The 21494-nt window shown below is 43.0% G+C and overlaps 1 protein-coding gene across 1 annotated transcript in view; it reads right to left on the bottom strand.

The window, feature by feature from the left end:
* LOC311110359 (neural cell adhesion molecule 2-like) overlaps window positions 1–21494 on the bottom strand; it is a gene marked incomplete at both ends in the record, with an annotated part of 404388 nt that overhangs the window by 59315 nt on the left and 323579 nt on the right. Inside the window, 4 exons of the mRNA XM_084188905.1 lie at window positions 587–737; window positions 4074–4219; window positions 7405–7574; window positions 13352–13469. Of these exons, the coding sequence (XP_084045031.1) occupies window positions 587–737; window positions 4074–4219; window positions 7405–7574; window positions 13352–13469 (585 nt within the window). The remainder of the gene's footprint in view (window positions 1–586; window positions 738–4073; window positions 4220–7404; window positions 7575–13351; window positions 13470–21494) is intronic.

Genomic DNA, 21494 nt, shown 5'->3' with positions numbered 1-21494 from the left:
AACCATTGGATTGAATTGAATTGTGTTGTGTTCTGAAATGTGTTGTGTTCTGAAATGAGATGGTGAGATCTTTAGCTTTAATCTTATTATTAAAGAGTACTTGAGGAAGCAGTTTTTTCACCAGGAATTATGTGTGTGTGTGTGTGTGTGTGTGTGTGTGTGTGTGTGTGTGTGTGTGTGTGTGTGTGTGTGTGTGTGGTTGGATAAATAATGCAGCAGGATATCCTCGTACTAATTAGCCTTTCTGTGGGGCAGGCAACTCTGTTGTGATTAATCTAGCATTTGTTAAAAAGGGAAAACAGAAACAGTGTTCAACAATGGAATATTACAAGTCAGCAGCTTTGTGTGTGCGGTTGTGATGCTTTGCATGTGCAAATGAGTTGTATTGGTTTTAGAAATAATAATAAAAATAAGTTTTTTTATTAACTTCCATTGTCCTCAATTCATGCACCTTGGTTAAAGAGTGAGGTAGCGGCTGTGCTCCATTCTCTTTGTGTGTATACTGTTCAGATGTGCAAACTTGTGTGTGTGTGTGTATACTGTATCTGTGCAGGCATGTGTGTTTTTGTTCTCAGACTGTACTTACACTCTATATCGAGGAACATGCTCTTTTGGTGGCCCCCGATCCTGCTGAGGGCCTCACAGTCAAAACGGCCCAAATCAGTTAGCTTCACCCCACTGATGGTCAACATGGACTTGCCATGGCGGCCCCGCACGTCCACACGCCCATCCTGGCTCTGTGCACACAAATATGCATGAGCACACGCATGCGCGCACACGCATGCACACACACACACGCAAACACCACACACACATGAATGGATCGTGAATGTATTTCATACAGTACATCTCGTGAAGAATTTGCTTTATCCACTCCATCCATCCACACATACACATACACTTTTTTTTCTGTTGACCTTTTACTCCATAACAACCTCACACACCTTCAAAACTGTTAAACCCCCTCTGACACTCAGTCAAACCAAGTATCTGATGTAAAATCAGTTTTACGCCTCTGGCTAGGATTACTGTGATTGACTATCAATTGATTTACAATAATTAGATAGAGAACTGTGAAGACAGATGGTCTCAATTTGAAGCCAAGGGTCAATTAGATTGGCAGCAGCAATCATTCCTTATAATCATCAATGATGCTTAACAAAGACAAACTATCTCAGGGTGATCATCACTTAGAAAGGAGATCTTTTGGGTTCTTCAAATACTTTGAGAGTTTGATCAAGCCTGTCTGGAGTGCCAGATGGGCGGGATTTGCACTTTTGAGACTACTCCAATGGTTATTTTAATATTTGAAAGAAAACAAATATTATTTGAACACGTCTGCTAGCTGGGCGGACTCCCTAAACAGATAGTGACTGCCATTGATTAATCAAGTGCTAGGGTTAGAAACCAGCACTCAGAAGACTGCAGTCGTAACCCACAGAGTTCCCATGCCAGGTCTAATTTGGCCTATAGATATCTCTCCCCCCTCTGGGACCCGTCTCTGTGTCATTTTCCTCCCTTCTCCTTTAGTCTTGACACTCTTTCAGACTGACACATTCTCTTTCAGTTATTTCAGCTCACACAGTCTCTCGCTACTGCCAGGTTAAAGAGGCCTCCCTTTTTAGGAGTGATAAAGGGTATAATAAAGTTGGTTTGATTTCGGGTGAATCGTCACTTGTGTAGATTAAAGTTGGTTTGATCCTGGTTTTACCTTGAAAATGATTATTTTTAATAAAATTGTGGTTGGCTATGAAAGTGGTGCTTTCAGTAGCATGGTCACAGTGTGCTCCCTCACCTATACAGCAGGTTCCCTACACATTCCATTTGAACAATTCAGGAGTGCAACTGGACATTGAATTTGGAGTGAATAGAAATGCTGTCAAATAAACAGGGGGGCAGAAAGCAAAGCAAATCTGCCAGAGGAAGAGAATGCTGACTCTGGGATTTGTGCATTCTCTCTCTCGCTCTCCCTCTTGCTCTCTCTCCTAGAATTGGGTTATTTATTCCCAGGTTCCCCTGGCATAGGAAGGGATGCTCTCTCTAGGGAGAAGGAGGGAGGCGATGGGGGGAGGAAAGGGAGGAGGGCGAGAGAGAGGGCAGGAGGGAGTGAGACACTAGCCTGTTTGATATGCAGTGCAGAGGAGCTGACATGGACAGGAGGCACTGCAGGAGCACACACTCAGACACAGACAGACACAGACAGACAGAGAGAGAGAGAGAGAGAGAGAGAGAGAGAGAGTATGAGACAGCAAGCCCACATAGCAAGAAAGAGACAGAGATGAAAAGAGAGAGAGAGAGGTAGAGAGAGGTAGAGAGATGGAGAAAAAGAGAGAGAGGTAAAGGTAGGTGGAAGATGAGAGATGGAGATCAGATAAGTGGAAGCCCTCTCCTATCTGATGTGATGAAACTGGATATGCCCTCCCACACCCTGCAATGATCACACATGATTAAAAAAAAAGATATCTCCAAAGCTGAACTCCATACGAACTTCTCAGATGGTATTAGTACTGGCTCTGGATCAGTTAAAACAAGATGCCACATCTTTCCTTATCCTCTTTCTTCAGTAAATATATAGTGGCTGTTGCTGTTGCCCTTGGGAGTGTCGGCTCACTGTAAGACCTTATTAAGCTGCCGTGAATGGGGAGCTGCTGTGGCTCGCTGCTACATCTAGCATAACCTCGCCAGTGGCATTGAGAAGAGAAAACAGGTGAACAGAAACCCACAATGCTCTGTTACTATGTATCATTGACTTTCAGCCAGGGTACAATGTTTCTCAGCAGGTTTGCTGGGTTTGTATGTGCTTCAATGAGAAACAAATACGCTAGCTGGCTGGCGAAGGCGAAAAGGAAACAAAACAAAACAAAACAATGCTCTTGCTACATTACCCCGACGTAAAAGTAGTTGCGTTACGCTTTATGGTACTGGATAAGAGAATAAGAGAATAGAGACTAGCGTGCTGGCTGTGTCTGGATATGCAGATGTAAATTGAGAGAAGAAGCAACTAGCTTTACACCTAAATGACCATGGCCATCCATCAAGGCAGCAGTATACACAAAGCCCTGTTTGTTCTTTCCCATACATTTAGGTGTGTTGCTCAGCGCTCACATATTTGCATTTGCCTCGGTGCGCAAAGACGCATTTACTCTCTTTCGGCACCGTGATTTATCAAGCCGAGCGGTTTGAGCCAACGCACACATTCATTTATCTCAGCCATTGACCTTTTTTCCATAGAAAGCGGCAGCCATCTTTGCTAATGCAGCGTCTCTTGAAAAGCATTAGTGCTCGGCGGCTACTGAGACAATGACAGACAAACACACGGTAGCTGTCTGTTTCCTCTTAGCCATGTTGAGAGCATTTCTTTAACCTTTGTCCGTTGAGGCACTATGACTCACAATGTATGCTCAGAGAATCTCAGATTAATGGTCTTTATTGAAAACATCCTAGTCGTATACAACATGGTTTTATTTCGATTGAGTCATCAATGGCATCCAACCTTGATACACTGAGTATAACTTAGCTTACCCTATGGCTTAAATGTATCTCTTTGTTTAGTAACACAATTAATAATATTTTACTTCACATATACCTTAGGAAGGAGATGTTGGAATTACTAGGCCCACAAAACGTTTATACAATATTTTTTCTCAGTGCTGAGAATTACTCTATGATGCAGTCACAGCCATCCTCAAAGGTGAGCATTCTCCTCGACATGTTCTTTGTTAATACCGGCCATCTGGTCTGCGCATGTGTGTCTACGCAAGAAATAAGTGGTGAGAGAGGGTTGAGGACGGTACTTTGTGTGACTGTAGGCAGTATGCAGTGAGCGGAGGGTGGACAGTAAAAGCAGGGACAACGGGGTTACCTTGTGTGTGTGTGGGTGTGTGTGTGTGTGTGTGTGTGCGCGTGTGTGTGCACTCAAGCGTGCCTGCGTGTGTGCGAGCGTGTGTGTGCTTGCTTGCATGTGACTGTGTGTGTCTAGAGAGGGGGAAACGGGTACCAGTAGAGTGCAACAGTAGGCAGCATATAGTGAACAGGGGGGCTGACAGTAAGAGCAGGGGACAGCCCAGCGTTACCTTGTCTCTGTCGGCGAAGCTCCGACCGTCGCTGGCTCTCCTCCAGGAGATCTCAGGCAGCGGCTCCCCCTCGGCCACGCAGGAGATCATGGCGGCGCTGCCCTCTACCGCCGTCACGTTACGCAGCTGGGTAATGTGTGGCTGGACTGGAGGGACAGAGAGAGAAAGAGATTGAAAGAGAGGGAGGGAGAGAGAGGGAGGGAGGGAGAAGGGGGGAGAGAGTTCAAGATAGATAAAGGAGAGAGAGAGAGAGAGAGAGAGAGAGAGAGGAAGAGAAAGACAATAATTTAAGACAGGACACGCCTAAGGCTAACACCATGTATTGGGGGATGGACGACATTGGGCTTGATTATTAATGCCAGCCATAAGATCTAAATCTACTGTTCATACTTCTCTAGGCTATAAACTGTGCAGTCCTTGGTACATTTGAGTCCACTGTCCACACCGTGCCCAGACAGACAACCAGGACTTTAAGTCTCCCTACTCCCTCAAAACCTCTTTCTCACGATACCTTTACTCCTCTTTCTCTTCAACAGAAGTTTCTTCCTCTTTCATATATTCTTTAATATACTGTCTATTTTACTCCTTCTTTCTGTGGATCCTCTGGCTTCTTAACAGACGCAGCATTATGCTGGCTGGCTGCCGGTGGGGGTGTTTAGTGACGAGACACGCGGTGTACAGACAAACCCTTTTTTGATGCTGAGCGCCTCTGATAAAAAACATTAAGGAGCGGGGCACCGCGGCTGTGGCGTCGAGGCCCGCTCACCATTTGTCTCTGGCGAATAAGCCACTCTCAGACACGGCTGTCTAAGCTAGAGCCCGAACGCCACACGTGTCATGGGCAAATATTGTGCAATATAAATCATGTATTTTTTTAAATGACACCCTGTAAAAGTAAAGTAGAGACGGCTGTAAAGCTGTGAAGAAATGGAAGTGAATGGAGAAATAGGCCTAAAGTGTGTCTGGATTTTAAGGCTTTCTTGGCGAGATCAAGAAGTCATTTGTAATTTCACACAGAGTGAACCTTAGGGTGGATGAGCCATCTGAGGGGATTTGGAGCTTTTCACATAACGGGGTCATACACACACATATGCCTAAATGCACCAACACACACACACACACACACACACATACAAACACACACACACACACACACAAACACAAAATCAATGACTTTCTTTAGGCCTTTAGGCCTACATAGTTAAATTTGCTTTGTCCTTGAAGCCAAAAATGTAAACATAAACAATTATCTTTCGACAGAAATAACGAGGCACTAATATTTTGGTGGAGATCATTTTTTAAGGTAAGCTAAATACTTTCAAACATGGCCTTGAGACCGGCCTCAAGTACTACACCGCTTCTCTATTTACACCCAGAGGCCCTAGTGGGAACCAAGCAGCGATACACAGATGAGGCCTATGATTCATACAATAACTCCTTAACCCGCTTAAGCTTCTGAACAACAGGTACAAGAAATGGTCAATTCGGTTCAAGTGTGTCTTCTCCTTTATAGATGAATAAATGATCAGTGGAGCAAGCTGAAGATTAAAAGATATTAAGCGACTCTTGGTAGCACAATGGAAGTTTGTTTTATTGTTAAAATCTACGCGTTTAGCCAATACCTTCATCAAGGTCTTCTCTTATACACATTATTATGTAAAATAAGCTTTTGCTTCAAGTTTTTTTAACATGTAGATTAGATTCCAATTTCAATATAGCCTATGTATATTGATATTTCATGGTAGACCCTATGTTGGCCAGCGCAGCTCGCTGCGGGGGACACCAACCGCAAGAGGCCACAAAATCAACCCTGTGAAACACCAAGAAATGTGGCATAAACTCTTAATGACAAATCCCTCTCTTCTCTTTATCCCCTGCTCTTTCAACTGTCAGGGGTAATAAAACTATCTTACAACTGTGTTTCCCCGCCGCACTTTGCAAAACAAAACTCAAGCCCTCCACTAACTTCTTCATTTAAATGTGCATTTTGAAGAACAACCGGAGCCTGGGCCTTGAAAGGATCTTGATGACTAGAGCATAAATCTCCATACATTTTCATAAAGAGGAAAGAGCTCCATCAGAATAATCAGGGAGGAAATATTCTGGCAGCTTTATTAAAATATACATTGAAACTTTTATGAACAGGGTGTCACCGATTGTAAAATAAATTAGATATATTTTTTCCCTCTGGAATTGTATTAGATTCAAGTTGTTGGATGATTGGTTGAGGTAGTGGCGACTGTATGGCGAACGTTTTCCACTGAAATAATATTTTCCCTTGGTGAATAGGAATTGGCTGTTTGTAACGCTCAAGACGAAACACCTTATATTCAAATCCATATTAATATTCATAGACACACATGAGGTCGCATAAGGTCAAGGACTGTACACTCTCTAGAAACATCCAGTAATACCACAGATATTGAGCCAGATATTTCACTGGATGTATAAGTGTGAAGCATCTGGTTGGCGTTTCCACTCACTACCAAATACGGTGATGAGAGGAAGCCCAGTGGCCGGCATTGGGAGAAGATGGAGCGAGATGGATTTTGGTCAACATTATTCAAATGTTCTCATCAATAAAACATTTGATCTCAACACAGTTTTCTGTTCCCAAAACTAAAATCTGTTACGAACAGAGTGGACTACGTTTTGTAGATATTTCAATGGAAATATGAAAATACATTGTAGAACGCGCCAATAGGATCTCACTTGCTCATGCTTGGCTCTGCCCACTATGACTCATTTGTTCCTATTGGAAACGACAGGCTGTGGTCTATCTTGGGCTAGTTATAATACTCAGGAATATGTAGCTTATGTTGGAATATGTTCCTTATAATGCACAGGAAACATGTAGATTCCTATAGTGCCTGCTGCCTATGGCGGAATTTGCAGTTTGTGGCTCTCAAGACCCAGTGTCTTTCATTCCAATCCATATGGATTTCTATTTATAGAGAGACACACATAAGGTCAAAGACTATAGACTCTCTAGGAACATACAGGAATACACAGTAAACATGTTAAAAGCTTTCTATAGTGCCTACTGTTTATAGACATCTAAAGAAAAATTAATTGAAAAGTAAATGGGTATGCTATAATGACATCAATTCTTGGTCCAATTCTGGTTTTCTGGTTGAAGCAACATCAAATAGCCAGATAAAATCCAGGTATCAATGTGTTTTTCATGATGACATCAAGACGGCTGCGAAGGACATTATATTTTGGTTGTAATTATTAAATGCGACTTGAGACCATTTTACATGTTTACTTAAATTTGAGAATGTTATAACATAAGTATGGATGCCCACGAGGGACATGCTGCTACACTCACCGAACACTTTGAGGAAGAGCTCCCTCTCCTCCGCCCCGGCCTTGTTGGTGGCTCGGCAGGTATAGTCGCCCCCGTCCCCCTGGATTATGTTACGGATGGTCAGGGTACTCCTGCCTCCCTCCAGGGTGTTGAGGACATACTGATCCGACCTCTCCAACTGCTGGCCCTTCCTGTGTACAGAGAGACAGTACAGGTAGAGATGATGAATTCGTACAATACACATAAAAACATATAGGCTAGAGGTGCACAACCAATTCAATTACACACACATGCAAACAGAGATAAAACATGTACAGTGGGGAAAAAAAGTATTTAGTCAGCAACCAATTGTGCAAGTTCTCCCACTTAAAAAGATGAGAGAGGCCTTTAAATTTCATCATAGGTACACGTCAACTATGACAGACAAAATGAGATTTTTTTTCTCCAGAAAATCACATTGTAGGATTTTTTATGAATTTATTTGCAAATTATGGTGGAAAATAAGTATTTGGTCAATAACAAAAGTTTCTCAATACTTTGTTATATACCCTTTGTTGGCAATGACACAGGTCAAACGTTTTCTGTAAGTCTTCACAAGGTTTTCACACACTGTTGCTGGTTTTTTGGCCCATTCCTCCATGCAGATCTCCTCTAGAGCAGTGATGTTTTGGGGCTGTCGCTGGGCAACACGGACTTTCAACTCCCTCCAAAGATTTTCTATGGGGTTGAGATCTGGAGACTGGCTAGGCCACTCCAGGACCTTGAAATGCTTCTTACGAAGCCACTCCTTCGTTGCCCGAGCGGTGTGTTTGGGATTATTGTCATGCTGAAAGAGCCAGCCACGTTTCTTCTTCAATGCCCTTGCTGATGGAAGGAGGTTTTCACTCAAAATCTCACGATACATGGCCCCATTCATTCTTTCCTTTACGCGGATCAGTCGTCCTGGTCCCTTTGCAGAAAAACAGCCCCAAAGCATGATGTTTCCACCCCCATGCTTCACAGTAGGTATGGTGTTCTTTGGATGCAACTCAGCATTCTTTGTCCTCCAAACACGACGAGTTGAGTTTTTACCAAAAAGTTATATTTTGGTTTCATCTGACCATATGACATTCTCCCAATCCTCTTCTGGATCATCCAAATGCACTCTAGCAAACTTCAGACGGGCCTGGACATGTACTGGCTTAAGCAGGGGGACACGTCTGGCACTGCAGGATTTGAGTCCCTGGCGGCGTAGTGTGTTACTGATGGTAGGCTTTGTTACTTTGGTCCCAGCTCTCTGCAGGTCATTCACTAGGTCCCCCTGTGTGGTTCTGGGATTTTTGCTCACCGTTCTTGTGATCATTTTGACCCCACGGGGTGAGATCTTGCGTGGAGCCCCAGATCGAGGGAGATTATCAGTGGTCTTGTATGTCTTCCATTTCCTAATAATAGCTCCCACAGTTGATTTCTTCAAACCAAGCTGCTTACCTATTGCAGATTCAGTCTTCACAGCCTGGTGCAGGTCTACAATTTTGTTTCTGGTGTCCTTTGACAGCTCTTTGGTCTTGGCCATAGTGGAGTTTGGAGTGTGACTGTTTGAGGTTATGGACAGGTGTCTTTTATACTGATAACAAGTTCAAACAGGTGCCATTAATACAGGTAACGAGTGGAGGACAGAGGGGCCTCTTAAAGAAGAAGTTACAGGTCTGTGAGAGCCAGACATCTTGCTTGTTTGTAGGTGACCAAATACTTATTTCCCACCATAATTTGCAAATAAATTCATAAAAAATCCTACAAAACTTTTTTCCCTACTGTATATCTCTATGCATGCACACAGACACAAAACACACACGTACGCACACACACACTCATACACACACACACGCACACAGACAAGACACACACACATCCCCCTTCCACCACCACAACCACCTTCACCCTGATACGATAAACATACAATAGCTCTACTGCATTTAGAAATAAATTGTTTATCACACATATACATCCCCCACCCCCACACACATTACAATGGTGTTAAAACTCTGTCTCTAAAGGAAAGAGAAAGTGAGAGAGAAGGAGGATAATTGAAAGGGGACTGGGAGAAACACTGAGGCAGAGTAATAAGGCTGGAAGGAGTCAGGGAGGAAATGAAGAACAGTGTGTGTGTGTGTGTGTGTGTGTGTGTGTGTGTGTGTGTGTGTGTGTGTGTGTGTGTGTGTGTGTGTGTGCGTGCGTGCGTGCGTGCGTGCGTGTACGTACAAGCTGGTCTGTGGAGTGGGCAGCGCACTAGGCACAGGAAATTACTCTGACTTTATCGGAGTCTATGACTGACTGAAAGGCACAGCCAGCCAGGTGGAAACACAACACAACAGGAAATATAACTGTGGGAGGAAGGGGAAGGAGGGTGTGTGAGCAAGAGAAGATGAGAAAGAAAGAGGTGTGCTCTAGCTCTTTAATACCAGAATGGGGGGGGGGGGGTATGGTTATGGTGGCCCAGTGGTCAGATTGCAGTTGATCATGATGAAGAGGTCACAATGGTCATAGTGGAGTTGTAGTCAGAGTTGAGTTGTGGTCAGTGATGACATGTGGTCAGTGTGTGGAGTGATGGTAAAAGGGTGAAGCTGCAGTCAGGGTGGAGATATGGTCAGGGTAGAGTTGTGGTCAGTGTGGAGCAGTGCGCAAGGTGAAACAGAGAGGGCAGTACACTCTTAGACAAAAAGGTTCCAAAAGGGTTCTTTGGCTGTCCCCATAGGAGAACCATTTTGGTTCCAGTTAGAAACATTTTGGTTCCAGGTAGAACCCATTTTGGTTCCATGGTTTTGGTTCCAGGGTTCTACATGGAGCCCAAAAGGGTTCTACCTGGAACCAAAAGGGTCCTTCAAAGGGGAGACAGCCGAAGAACCCTTTAATGTTCTAGATTTATTTCTAAGTGTATGGTGATGTGGTCACATGCGGTCACAGTACAGAGTCAAGCTTGGCAGTCAGGATGGTTAACAACCAGAGCTTTCTAAACCATTTATTTGAAAGTCTACATGGAGCAATTATGCAAGCCAGTGGTGCAAGGCGAGGCACATCAAGATATAATTTTCACAGGATAAACATAGATTTAACATTTCAATTGCTTTCTGTAATTATACGGCCAATTATAACTCCATCTCTCCCATTGATAGAAAAGCTATTACAAAAGTGAATTTAAGGCGGGGGAACAAAAACATTGTCAGTCAAAATCCTTCCCACAGCCAATACAAAAACTGTTCTATTTGGAACCACTCCAAAGGTTATATGCATGACACAGTTTAGACTTTTCTTCTGAAAGTTGAATATGAACTTTGACATGTGCACAACATTTATGAATTCCTCCCACACAACTGTATTAGCGTTTGATAGAGCAGCATATACAGTGGGGAGAACAAGTATTTGATACACTGCCGATTTTGCAGGTTTTCCTACTTACAAAGCATGTAGAGGTCTGTAATTTTTATCATAGGTACACTTCAACTGTGAGAGACGGAATCTAAAACCAAACTCCAGAAAATCACATTGTATGATTTTTAAGTAATTAATTTGCATTTTATTGCATGACATAAGTATTTGATCACCTACCAACCAGTAAGAATTCCGGCTCTCACAGACCTGTTAGTTTTTCTTTAAGAAGCCCTCCTGTTCTCCACTCATTACCTCTATTAACTGCACCTGTTTGAACTCATTACCTGTATAAAAGACACCTGTCCACACACTCAATCAAACAGACTCCAACCTCTCCACAATGGCCAAGACCAGAGAGCTGTGTAAGGACATCAGGGATAAAATTGTAGACCTGCACAAGGCTGGGATGGGCTACAGGACAATAGGCAAGCAGCTTGGTGAGAAGGCAACAACTGTTGGCGCAATTATTAGAAAATGGAAGAAGTTCAAGATGACGGTCAATCACCCTCGGTCTGGGGCTCCATGCAAGATCTCACCTCGTGGGGCATCAATGATCATGAGGAAGGTGAGGGATCAGCCCAGAACTACACGGCAGGACCTCGTCAATGACCTGAAGAGAGCTGGGACCACAGTCTCAAAGAAAACCATTAGTAACACACTACGCCGTCATGGATTAAAATCCTGCAGCGCACGCAAGGTCCCCCTGCTCAAGCCAGCGCATGTCCAGGCTTGTCTGAAGTTTGCCAATGACCATCTGGATGATCCAGAGGAGGAATGGGAGAAGGTCATGTGGTCTGATGAGACAAAAATAGAGCTTTTTGGTCTAAACTCCACTCGCCGTGTTTGGAGGAAGAAGAAGGATGAGTACAACCCCAAGAACACCATCCCAACCGTGAAGCATGGAGGTGGAAACATCATTCTTTGGGGATGCTTTTCTGCAAAGGGGACAGGACGACTGCACCGTATTTAGGGGAGGATGGATGGGGCCATGTATCGTGAGATCTTGGCCAACAACCTCCTTCCCTCAGTAAGAGCATTGAAGATGGGTCGTGGCTGGTTCTTCCAGCATGACAACGACCCAAAACCCACAGCCAGGGCAACTAAGGGGTGGCTCCGTAAGAAGCATCCCAAGGTCCTGGAGTGGCCAAGCCAGTCTCCAGACCTGAACCCAATAGAAAATATTTGGGGGGAGCTGAAAGTCCATATTGCCCAGCGACAGCCCCGAAACCTGAAAGGTCTGTATGGAGGAGTGGGCCAAAATCCCTGCTGCAGTGTGTGCAAACCTGGTCAAGACCTACAGGAAACGTATGATCTCTGTAATTGCAAACAAAGGTTTCTGTACCAAATATTAAGTTCTGCTTTTCTGATGTATCAAATACTTATGTCATGCAATAAAATGCAAATTAATTACTTAAAAATCATACAATGTGATTTTCTGGAGTTTGGTTTTAGATTCCGTCTCTCACGGTTGATGTGTACCTATGATAAAAATTACAGACCTCTACATGCTTTGTAAGTAGGAAAACCTGCAAAATCGGCAGTGTATCAAATACTTGTTCTCCCCACTGTATATATGAAAGAACATTTGGGACACCTCCTTGAGTTTTTCAAATCTCTCCTCAAGTATCTCTAGCCACTCCACTTTTTACATCTATTACAGTACTAGCACACATGAACTAATCAAAGGCTTGATGATTAGTTGACCAGAAGAATCCGGTGTGCTAGCACTGGAATATACAAAAGAACGGGAAAGGCTGGGGGGTTTCGCAAAAGAGAGGTTGTGTTCATTAGGGCATACATTGAAAAGTGTTTTAAAGCATTTTGCAATCGAGAAGAAATCTGCATATCTCATTGGACAAGCGCAAGTTGTTCATCCATGTTTCAGACTGTTTTCTTCTGTTTGGTGCCTAATGAACACAACCCTGTTATTATAGCTTCTAAGAGCATGCTAATGAGTGTGTCACTCAGGTTAAGGATATATGCAACAGATGTTGTATGAATGAATGAGTGTGTTAGATGTAACATATGTTACTGATGCAGGTGTGACTAATGTGACACACGGTACAGGTGGCGGCACACTCTTGAAGGACATGTCACAGTGTCAACGCGATGTCATCATTTACAGTGTCTGTCGACAGCACTGGCTTGTGAAGAAAGAGTGTGTGTGTGTGTGTGTGTGTGTCATTTAGAACATTGGGACATTGAAGGAGGCACTAATCTGTAACAATGATAGATAAACCAGACTACAGTTGGTGACATCGCCATAATATAAATCAAAACCTACCCCAAATGTGGTTGAGCTAGTGGTCTGGTTGGCTAATAGTTTTGTCAAAGAATGGGTGGATTACATTTGGTTTACCAAGCCACAAGCGTATAGAAGTTTCGATGTATGAATAGGACACATTAATCATGTTTATTAGGTCACAAGGTAGCAAAACGTTTTGCAATGGAAAACGAAAACGAGCGTTTCTTTTTGAAGTTCAGGTAGTGCCTCCCCTGTATTCTTCCGTTTTGTGCTTAATGAACACAACCATGACTTAGTATGTAGGGGGGCTAACTGTACCTGTGCCAGGTGACCTCGGGGTCGGGGGATCCCGATGTGACGCAGGTGAAAGTCACTGACTCCTGGTAGTCTGCTGTGGCATTGAATGACTGCTGTAGTATTGACAGCACAGGAGGAACTAGAGAAACAAGACAAGGATTACAGTTAGTGGTGAGGAGAACGTAATCAAATTACACATAGGAGAGCAAAACAGTGCCAGTGAAACAATATGCACACAGACAACTAGCATTGTCATCTTCCCACCCCCTCTTCAAATGAAGATTGTTGTGACTTAAGAACAAGGCAGATCAACACGAATGTCAGCCGTGCACAGTGGTTGTGCAGAGAGTGGTCGTCCTATTGCTTCTGACCATAGAATATCAGATGTCATTTTTTTCCAATTTCCAAACGATTCTACATGTTGAATCGCCACCGTTCATCAACACCAAGTGATTTACTGTGCACGGCCAATGTTCGTGTTGGACTGTCTTGTCCTTAATAGAGGGGAAATAGGGACACTGTAATGTCACTGTGCAGTCTTCCAAGGGACAGGTAGACAGGTAACCAGGCTAGCAATGGTGGCTAGCATTTAGCCTGTCATCCTAGCTAGTTAACCAGGCTAACGTTGAGCTAGCATTTAGCCTGTCATCCTAGCCTAGCTGGTTAACCAGGCTAATAGTGGTAGCTAGCATGTAGCAAGTCAACCAAGCCTAGCTGTTTATCCAGGCTAAGAATGGTAGGTAGCAGTTAGCCTGTGATCCTAACTGGTTAACCAGGCTAACAGCAGTAGCTAGCATTTAGCCTGTCGTCCTAGACATAGCTGGTTAGCCTGGCTGACAGCAGTAGCTAGAATTTAGCCTGTCATCCTAGACATAGCTGGTTAGCCTGTATGAAAGCAGTAGCTGTATTCTTCCCTATTCAACCAGGACACTGTGTGTAGCCAGAACGTCCAGACAGATCCATCATGGTCGACAATTACCCAAGGAACGATAAGAAAAGAACAGAGCAAAATATATTGTCGAGAAGTTGTCTTCCACACACATATACAGATGGATTTTGAGGTGTTACTGTCCTGTACATAGCCAATGAAATGTGTCACAGCCATACTGCCATGCAATCAACATGAGCTGTCATCTCGTAGCAGTGAAAGGAGAGCTATCCCAGACTGCTGGCTGATAGTCAGCCTACTGACAGGCCGGTGACAGCTCTATATTACAACTGTGTTTATCTTTTCTCACTCTCTGACTGCACAGTCCGTTTTTCTGTCCCCTCCGTCTACTCTCAATCACTCTCTGTATGTCTCTCGCTCTCTCTTCCACTCTCAGTCGAGGATGCAGTTGCACATGTGAACATACAGGCCTGCCTAAACAGACACATACACATGCATGCATGCACACACACACAACCCCCCACACACATCCACACACTCACTCATTATTATTCACGATTCACTCAGGATTATCTGTAATCATGGTAGCATCCTCATTAATGTAGAAGTGTTTAGAAACATTCTATTCTTATTTACAATAAAAGTACATTTACCATTAACTTCTATTGGGCACATAAGTCGGAAGTTTACAAACATTTAGGTTGGAGTTTTTCAACCACTCCACAAATTTCTTTTTAACAAACTATAGTCTTGGCAAGTCGGTTAGGACATCTACTTTGTGCATTCCAACAATTGTTTACAGACAGATTATTTCACTTATAATTCACTGTATCACAATTCCAGTGGTTCAGAAGTTTACATACACTAAGTTGACTGTGCCTTTAAACAGCTTGGAAATATTCCAGAAAATGATGTCATGACGTAAGAAGCTTCTGATAGGCTAATTGACACCATGTGAGTGAATTGGAGGTGTACCTGTGGATGTATTTCAAGGCCTACCTTCAAACTCAGTGCTTCTTGCTTGACATCATGGTAAAATCAAAAGAAATCAGCCAAGACCTCAGCAAAAAATGGTAGACCTCCACAAGTCTGGTTCATCCTTGGGAGTAATTTCCAAATGCCTGAAGGTACCACATTCATCTGTACAAACAATAGTATGCAAGTATAAACACCATGGGACCACGCAGCCATCATACCACTCAGGAAGTAGACGCGTTCTGTCTCCTAGAGATGAATGTACTTTGGTGTGAAAAGTGCAAATCAATCCCAGAACAACAGCAAAGGACCTTGTGAAAATACTGGAGGAAACAGGTACAAAAGTATCTATATCCACAGTAAAACGAGTCCTATATCGACATAACCTGAAAGGCCACTCAGCAAGGAAGAAGCCACAGCTCCAAAACCGCCATAAAAAGCCAGACTACGGTTTGCAACAAAGTTCATACTTTTTGGAGAAATGTCCTCTGTTCTGATGAAAAATAATGTAACTGTTTGGCCAGTATGGAAAATGTATGCACTAACTAACTGTAAGTCGCTCTGGATAAGAGCGTCTGCTAAATGAATAAAGTGTAAAGTGTATAATGACCATCGTTATGTTTGGAGGAAAAAGGGGGAAACTTGCAAGCTGAAGAACACCATTCCCACCCGTGAAGCACGGGGGTGGCAGCATCATGCTGTGGGGGTGCTTTGCTGCAGGAGGGACTGGTGCACTTCAAAAATCGATGGCATCATGAGGAAGGAAAATTATGTGGATATATTGAAGCAACATCTCAAGACATCAGTCAGGAAGTTAAAGCTTGTTCGCAAATGGGTCTTCCAAATGGACAATGACCCCAAGCATACTTCCAAAGTTGTGGCAAAATGGCTTAAGGACAACAAAGCCAAGGTATTGGAGTGGAGGCCTACAAACCTGACTCAGTTACATCAGCTCTGTCAGGAGGAATGGGCCAAAATTCACCCAACTTATTGTGGGAAGCTTGTGGAAGGCTACCCGAAATATTTGACCTAAGTTAAACAATTTAAAGACAATGCTACCAAATACTAATTGAGTGTATGTAAACTTCTGACCCACTGGGAATGTGATGAATGCAATAAAAGCTTAAATAAATCATTCGCTCTACTATTATTCTGACATTTCACATTCTTAAAATAAAGTGGTGATCCTAACTGACCTAAGACAGGGAATTTCTACTAGGATTAAATGTCAGGAATTGTGAAAAACTGAGTTTAAATGTATTTGGCTAAGCTGTATGTAAACTTCAAATGTGTATATATACACTGCTCAAAAAAATAAAGGGAACAATAAAAGAACATATCCTAGATCTGAATGAATGAAATAATCTTATTAAATACTTTTTTCTTTACATAGTTGAATGTGCTGACAACAAAATCACACAGAAATTATCAATGGAAATCAAATTTATCAACCCATGGAGGTCTGGATTTGGAGTCACACTCAAAATTAAAGTGGAAAACCACACTACAGGCTGATCCAACTTTGATGTAATGTCCTTAAAACAAGTCAAAATGAGGCTCAGTAGTGTGTGTGGCCTCCATGTGCCTGTATGACCTCCCTACAACGCCTGGGCATGCTCCTGATGAGGTGGTGGATGGTCTCCTGAGGGATCTCCTCCCAGACCTGGACTAAAGCATCCGCCAACTCCTGGACATTCTGTGGTGCAACGTGGCGTTGGTGGATGGAGCGAGACATGATGTCCCAGATGTGCTCAATTGGATTCAGGTCTGGGGAACGGGCGGGCCAGTCCATAGCATCAATGCCTTCCTCTTGCAGGAACTGCTGACACACTCCAGCCACATGAGGTCTAGCATTGTCTTGCATTAAGAGGAACCCAGGGCCAACTGCACCAGCATATGGTCTCACAAGGGGTCTGAGGATCTCATCTCGGTACCTAATGGCAGTCAGGCTACCTCTGGCGAGCACATGGAGGGCTGTGCGGCCCCCCAAAGAAATGCCACCCCACACCATGACTGACCCACCGCCAAACCGGTCATGCTGGAGGATGTTGCAGGCAGCAGAATGTTCTCCACGGCGTCTCCAGACTCTGTCACGTCTGTCACGTGCTCAGTGTGAACCTGCTTTCATCTGTGAAGAGCACAGGGCGCCAGTGGCGAAATTGCCAATCTTGGTGTTCTCTGGCAAATGCCAAACGTCCTGCACGGTGTTGGGCTGTAAGCACAACCCCCACCTGTGGACGTCGGGCCCTCATACCACCCTCATGGAGTCTGTTTCTGACCATTTGAGCAGACACATGCACATTTGTGGCCTGCTGGAGGTCATTTTGCAGAGCTCTGGCAGTGCTCCTCCTGCTCCTCCTTGCACAAAGGCGGAGGTAGCAGTCCTGCTGCTGGGTTGTTGCCCTCCTACGGCCTCCTCCATGTCTCCTGATGTACTGGCCTGTCTCCTGGTAGCGCCTCCATGCTCTGGACACTACGCTGACAGACACAGCAAACCTTCTTGCCACAGCTCGCATTGATGTGCCATCCTGGATGAGCTGCACTACCTGAGCCACTTGTGTGGGTTGTAGACTCCGTCTCATGCTACCACTAGAGTGAAAGCACCGCCAGCATTCAAAAGTGACCAAACCATCAGCCAGGAAGCATAGGAACTGAGAAGTGGTCTGTGGTCACCAACTGCAAAGCCAGTCCTTTATTGGGGGTGTCTTGCTAATTGCCTATAATTTCCACCTGTTGTCTATTCCATTTGCACAACAGCATGTGAAATGTATTGTCAATCAGTGTTGCTTCCTAAGTGGACAGTTTGATTTCACAGAAGTGTGATTGACTTGGAGTTACATTGTGTTGTTTAAGTGTTCCCTTTATTTTTTTGAGCAGTGTATATATATATATATATATATATATATATAATAGCATAACTCAGTATTTGAATTATTTCATATAGTCATTATTGCTCATCACCCCGGGGCACTGTATATGAGTATCAAAACTTTCCAAGCTTCCAGGCTATTGAAACGACCAAACATTATCAATAGCATTCATTTTATTCAGTACTACAGTGCCCCGGGTTGAGCTGAGACAGAATTTCTCTCTCTCTCTCTCTCTCAGACAAGATTACCATTGATTTGCTTGCCAATCGAACACCATTCTCTCAAGTCCCTGATCCAATACAGTCCATTCCCACATCAGTGAGCCTCATTGAAAACAGCTCAGTTAATGGGAGACCCATGCTAGGCACAGAGACAGCAAAAGAGCAAATCTGCAACATGCTAAGTAGCCGAGATATTACATGTTCAATCTCCTTTATCATTTCAATTTCAAAGACTTGGAGAAGAAGAAAGGTTGAGAGATGTATGGGGGGGAGACATGCTCCCTTGTGCACACAAACATACAGTAATAGACAAAAATGCACACACATGCATGCACACACACAGGCACAAACACACACAAACAAACACATATAATTGAACTAATTCATTTTTTGATCATGCAGGGTAATTGACTGTAATCAATCACATAAAATGGGTGCCAGAAATCTACCTAAATCAAACTTATTTCTGAAGGTTGTCTGAACAATGATGAGTTTGAAAAGGCTACAGGTCCGTTTGCATTTAAAAGTTGTTTCAATTGGAAAGGGTGAGGAAAGAGCAGGTGTAGCCGATGGGTATCAGCCTCAAATGACTCAGCCTCTTCCCTGACAAACTTTTATATTCAGCCGACCAATCAGAAGAGGAGGACACCCTGCTGAGTTGACCCCTATCCACCAGCCAATCAGTGGGAGGCCAGCCCTCTGCCACTTCCTCCTCTATCGCTTGCTTTGATGATAACGCCGGAGTCTGAGAGGGAAGGGTACGCTAGGCTAGCCACACTGTCTGCATGATAATGTCAATGTTAATCAAAAACATCTGAGCCGTATCGTGGTTTAATCCATTATAGACCAACTCTGTACTGACTGACAAACTGACTGATGCAATGATTCCCCCCTCAACTAAACTTCTAAATATGTTTTTACACGACTATTTGGTTGAATCTATAGTTTCATATATAATTCTGAGGTTTGGGGAAAATTATACCCACTTTGGGACAAGCTGTGTAACAGAGTGAGTAAAACACACAAATGACTACACTTCAAAGTCCAGAAGGACCTTGTATCTATGTTACTTAGGGCCTTCCTTTGGGTGTTTCTTTCTTTAGTGTTTCACTTATGGTCTCCTAAGATCTAGTTAACTTCTTAGGGCACGAGTGACTATACTTCAAATTCCATTAAGACCACATATAGTATTTTCGTTAATTTATACAACAGATGAATGTGATATCACTGTGCTTTATCTAATAGCAGAACTAAATGACCTGGATTGCAGTTGATATTACATTACATGATCAATGCCAATCGAGTATTACAGCAATTGTGAAGATCCCCACAGACCTGCATCAATGCCAATCGAGATTCTGAGTAGAGTATTACAACAATTGTGAAGATCCCCACAGACCTGCGATGACCTATGCATGCTATCTTGAACATGCAGGCTTTATATGATTACATAAGAAAATATTTATAGTTACACTAGCTAGGTTTCCATCCAATTGGCGACAGCTTTTTATGCAAATATTCTAAAATCCGCATTAAAACAATATGCAAATATTCCCACTAGAGATGTGTTTCCATCAAATTGACTTGTTGCGTATAAAGTGTGTGATGACGTAGTGCACATAAAAATTACTTTTGTGGTTAAGTTCTCAAGTACCAAATAAAAAATACAATTTAAATGGATTTCCATCGCAGTATTAGGGAGAATTAGGGCTAAGTGAAGTGAAAAAATAATGGGTGGTGGTACTTGGATTTTGTTTTTGCAAGGATAGTACTTAAAAAAATTGAAATACTTTGATAATAAAGTCAACATTTCGAGAATAAAGTAGATTTTTTTTGGGGGGGGGGGTCTAAATACATTTATGGGAATAAAGTGGCAATATTTTGAGAATAAAGTCTAAATTAAAAATTGAGAATAAAGTGGAAATATTTTGAGAAAATAAAGTGCCAAAATGTTGAGAATAAAGTGGCATTATTTCGAGAATAAAGTGGGAATACATCGAGAATAAATAGGCAATATTTTGTGAATAAAGTCACAGTTATATTTTAAGATTAAAATAGGGGATTTGCTTATTAATTGCATGCCTCACTGGCTCCCTGTTGCTGTGCACGCCACCTTTGAAATGCCTGAGTTAGATGACTGGTGAAACTATACTTTAAAATTGGCTTTAGTAACAAGAAAATCCTTGCCCTTAGCACATAATAACCATATTATTATAAGTAAAAGGACCGGGAAAAGGTTGTGCCACAGATTGGGTATTTTCAGAAGGAGGAACAACACGGACTTGGATGAGATATTTAATCCAAGTCCATGTGGTTACATACAGTGCATTCGGAAAGTATTCAGACACCTTGACTTTTTCCACATTTTGTTACGTTACAGCTTTATTCTAAAATTTATTAAATTATTTGTTTCTCATCAATCTACACACAATACCCCATAATGACAAAGCGAAAACAGGTTTTTAGACATTTTTGTAAATATATAAAAAATGAAAAACAGAAATACCTTATTTACATAGGTATTTCAGACCCTTTGCTATGAGACTCGAAATTGAGCTCAGGTGCATCCTGTTTCCATTGATCATCCTTGAGATGTTTCTACAACTTGATTGGAGTCTGCCTGTGGTAAATTCCATTGATTGGACATGATTTGGAAAGGCACACACTTGACAGTGCATGTCAGACAAAACCAAGCCATTAGGTCGAAGGAATTGTCCTTAGAGCTCCCAGACAAGATTGAGTGGAGTCACCGATCTGGGGAAAAGTATCAAAAAATGTCTGCAGCATTGAAGGTCCCCAGGAACACAGTGTCCTCCATCAATCTTAAATGCAAAAAGTTTGGAACCACCAAGACTCTTCCTAGAGTTGGCCGCCTGGCCAAACTGAGCAATCGGGGGAGAAGGGCCTTGGTCAGGGAGGTGAACAAGAACCTGATGATCACTCTGACAGAACTCCAGACTTCCTCTGTGGAGATGGGAGAACCTTCCAGAAGGACAACCATCTCTGCAGCACTCCACCAACCAGGCCTTTATGGTAGAGTGGCCAGACGGAAGCCACTGCTCAGTAAAAGGCACATGACAGCCCGTTTGGAGTTTATCAAAAGGCACCTAAAGGCTCTCAGAACATAAGAAACAAGATTCTCTGGTCTGATGAAACCAAGATTGAACCCTTTGGCCTGAATGCCAAGCATTACGTCTGGAGGAAACCTG

The sequence above is a fragment of the Coregonus lavaretus genome (genome assembly GCF_964263955.1).
Source record: "Coregonus lavaretus genome assembly, contig: SUPER_35_unloc_4, whole genome shotgun sequence".
Classification (NCBI taxonomy): Eukaryota; Metazoa; Chordata; class Actinopteri; order Salmoniformes; family Salmonidae; genus Coregonus; species Coregonus lavaretus.
Note: the sequence above shows the minus strand (reverse complement) of the source record. Positions and strands in the feature narration are given on the sequence as shown.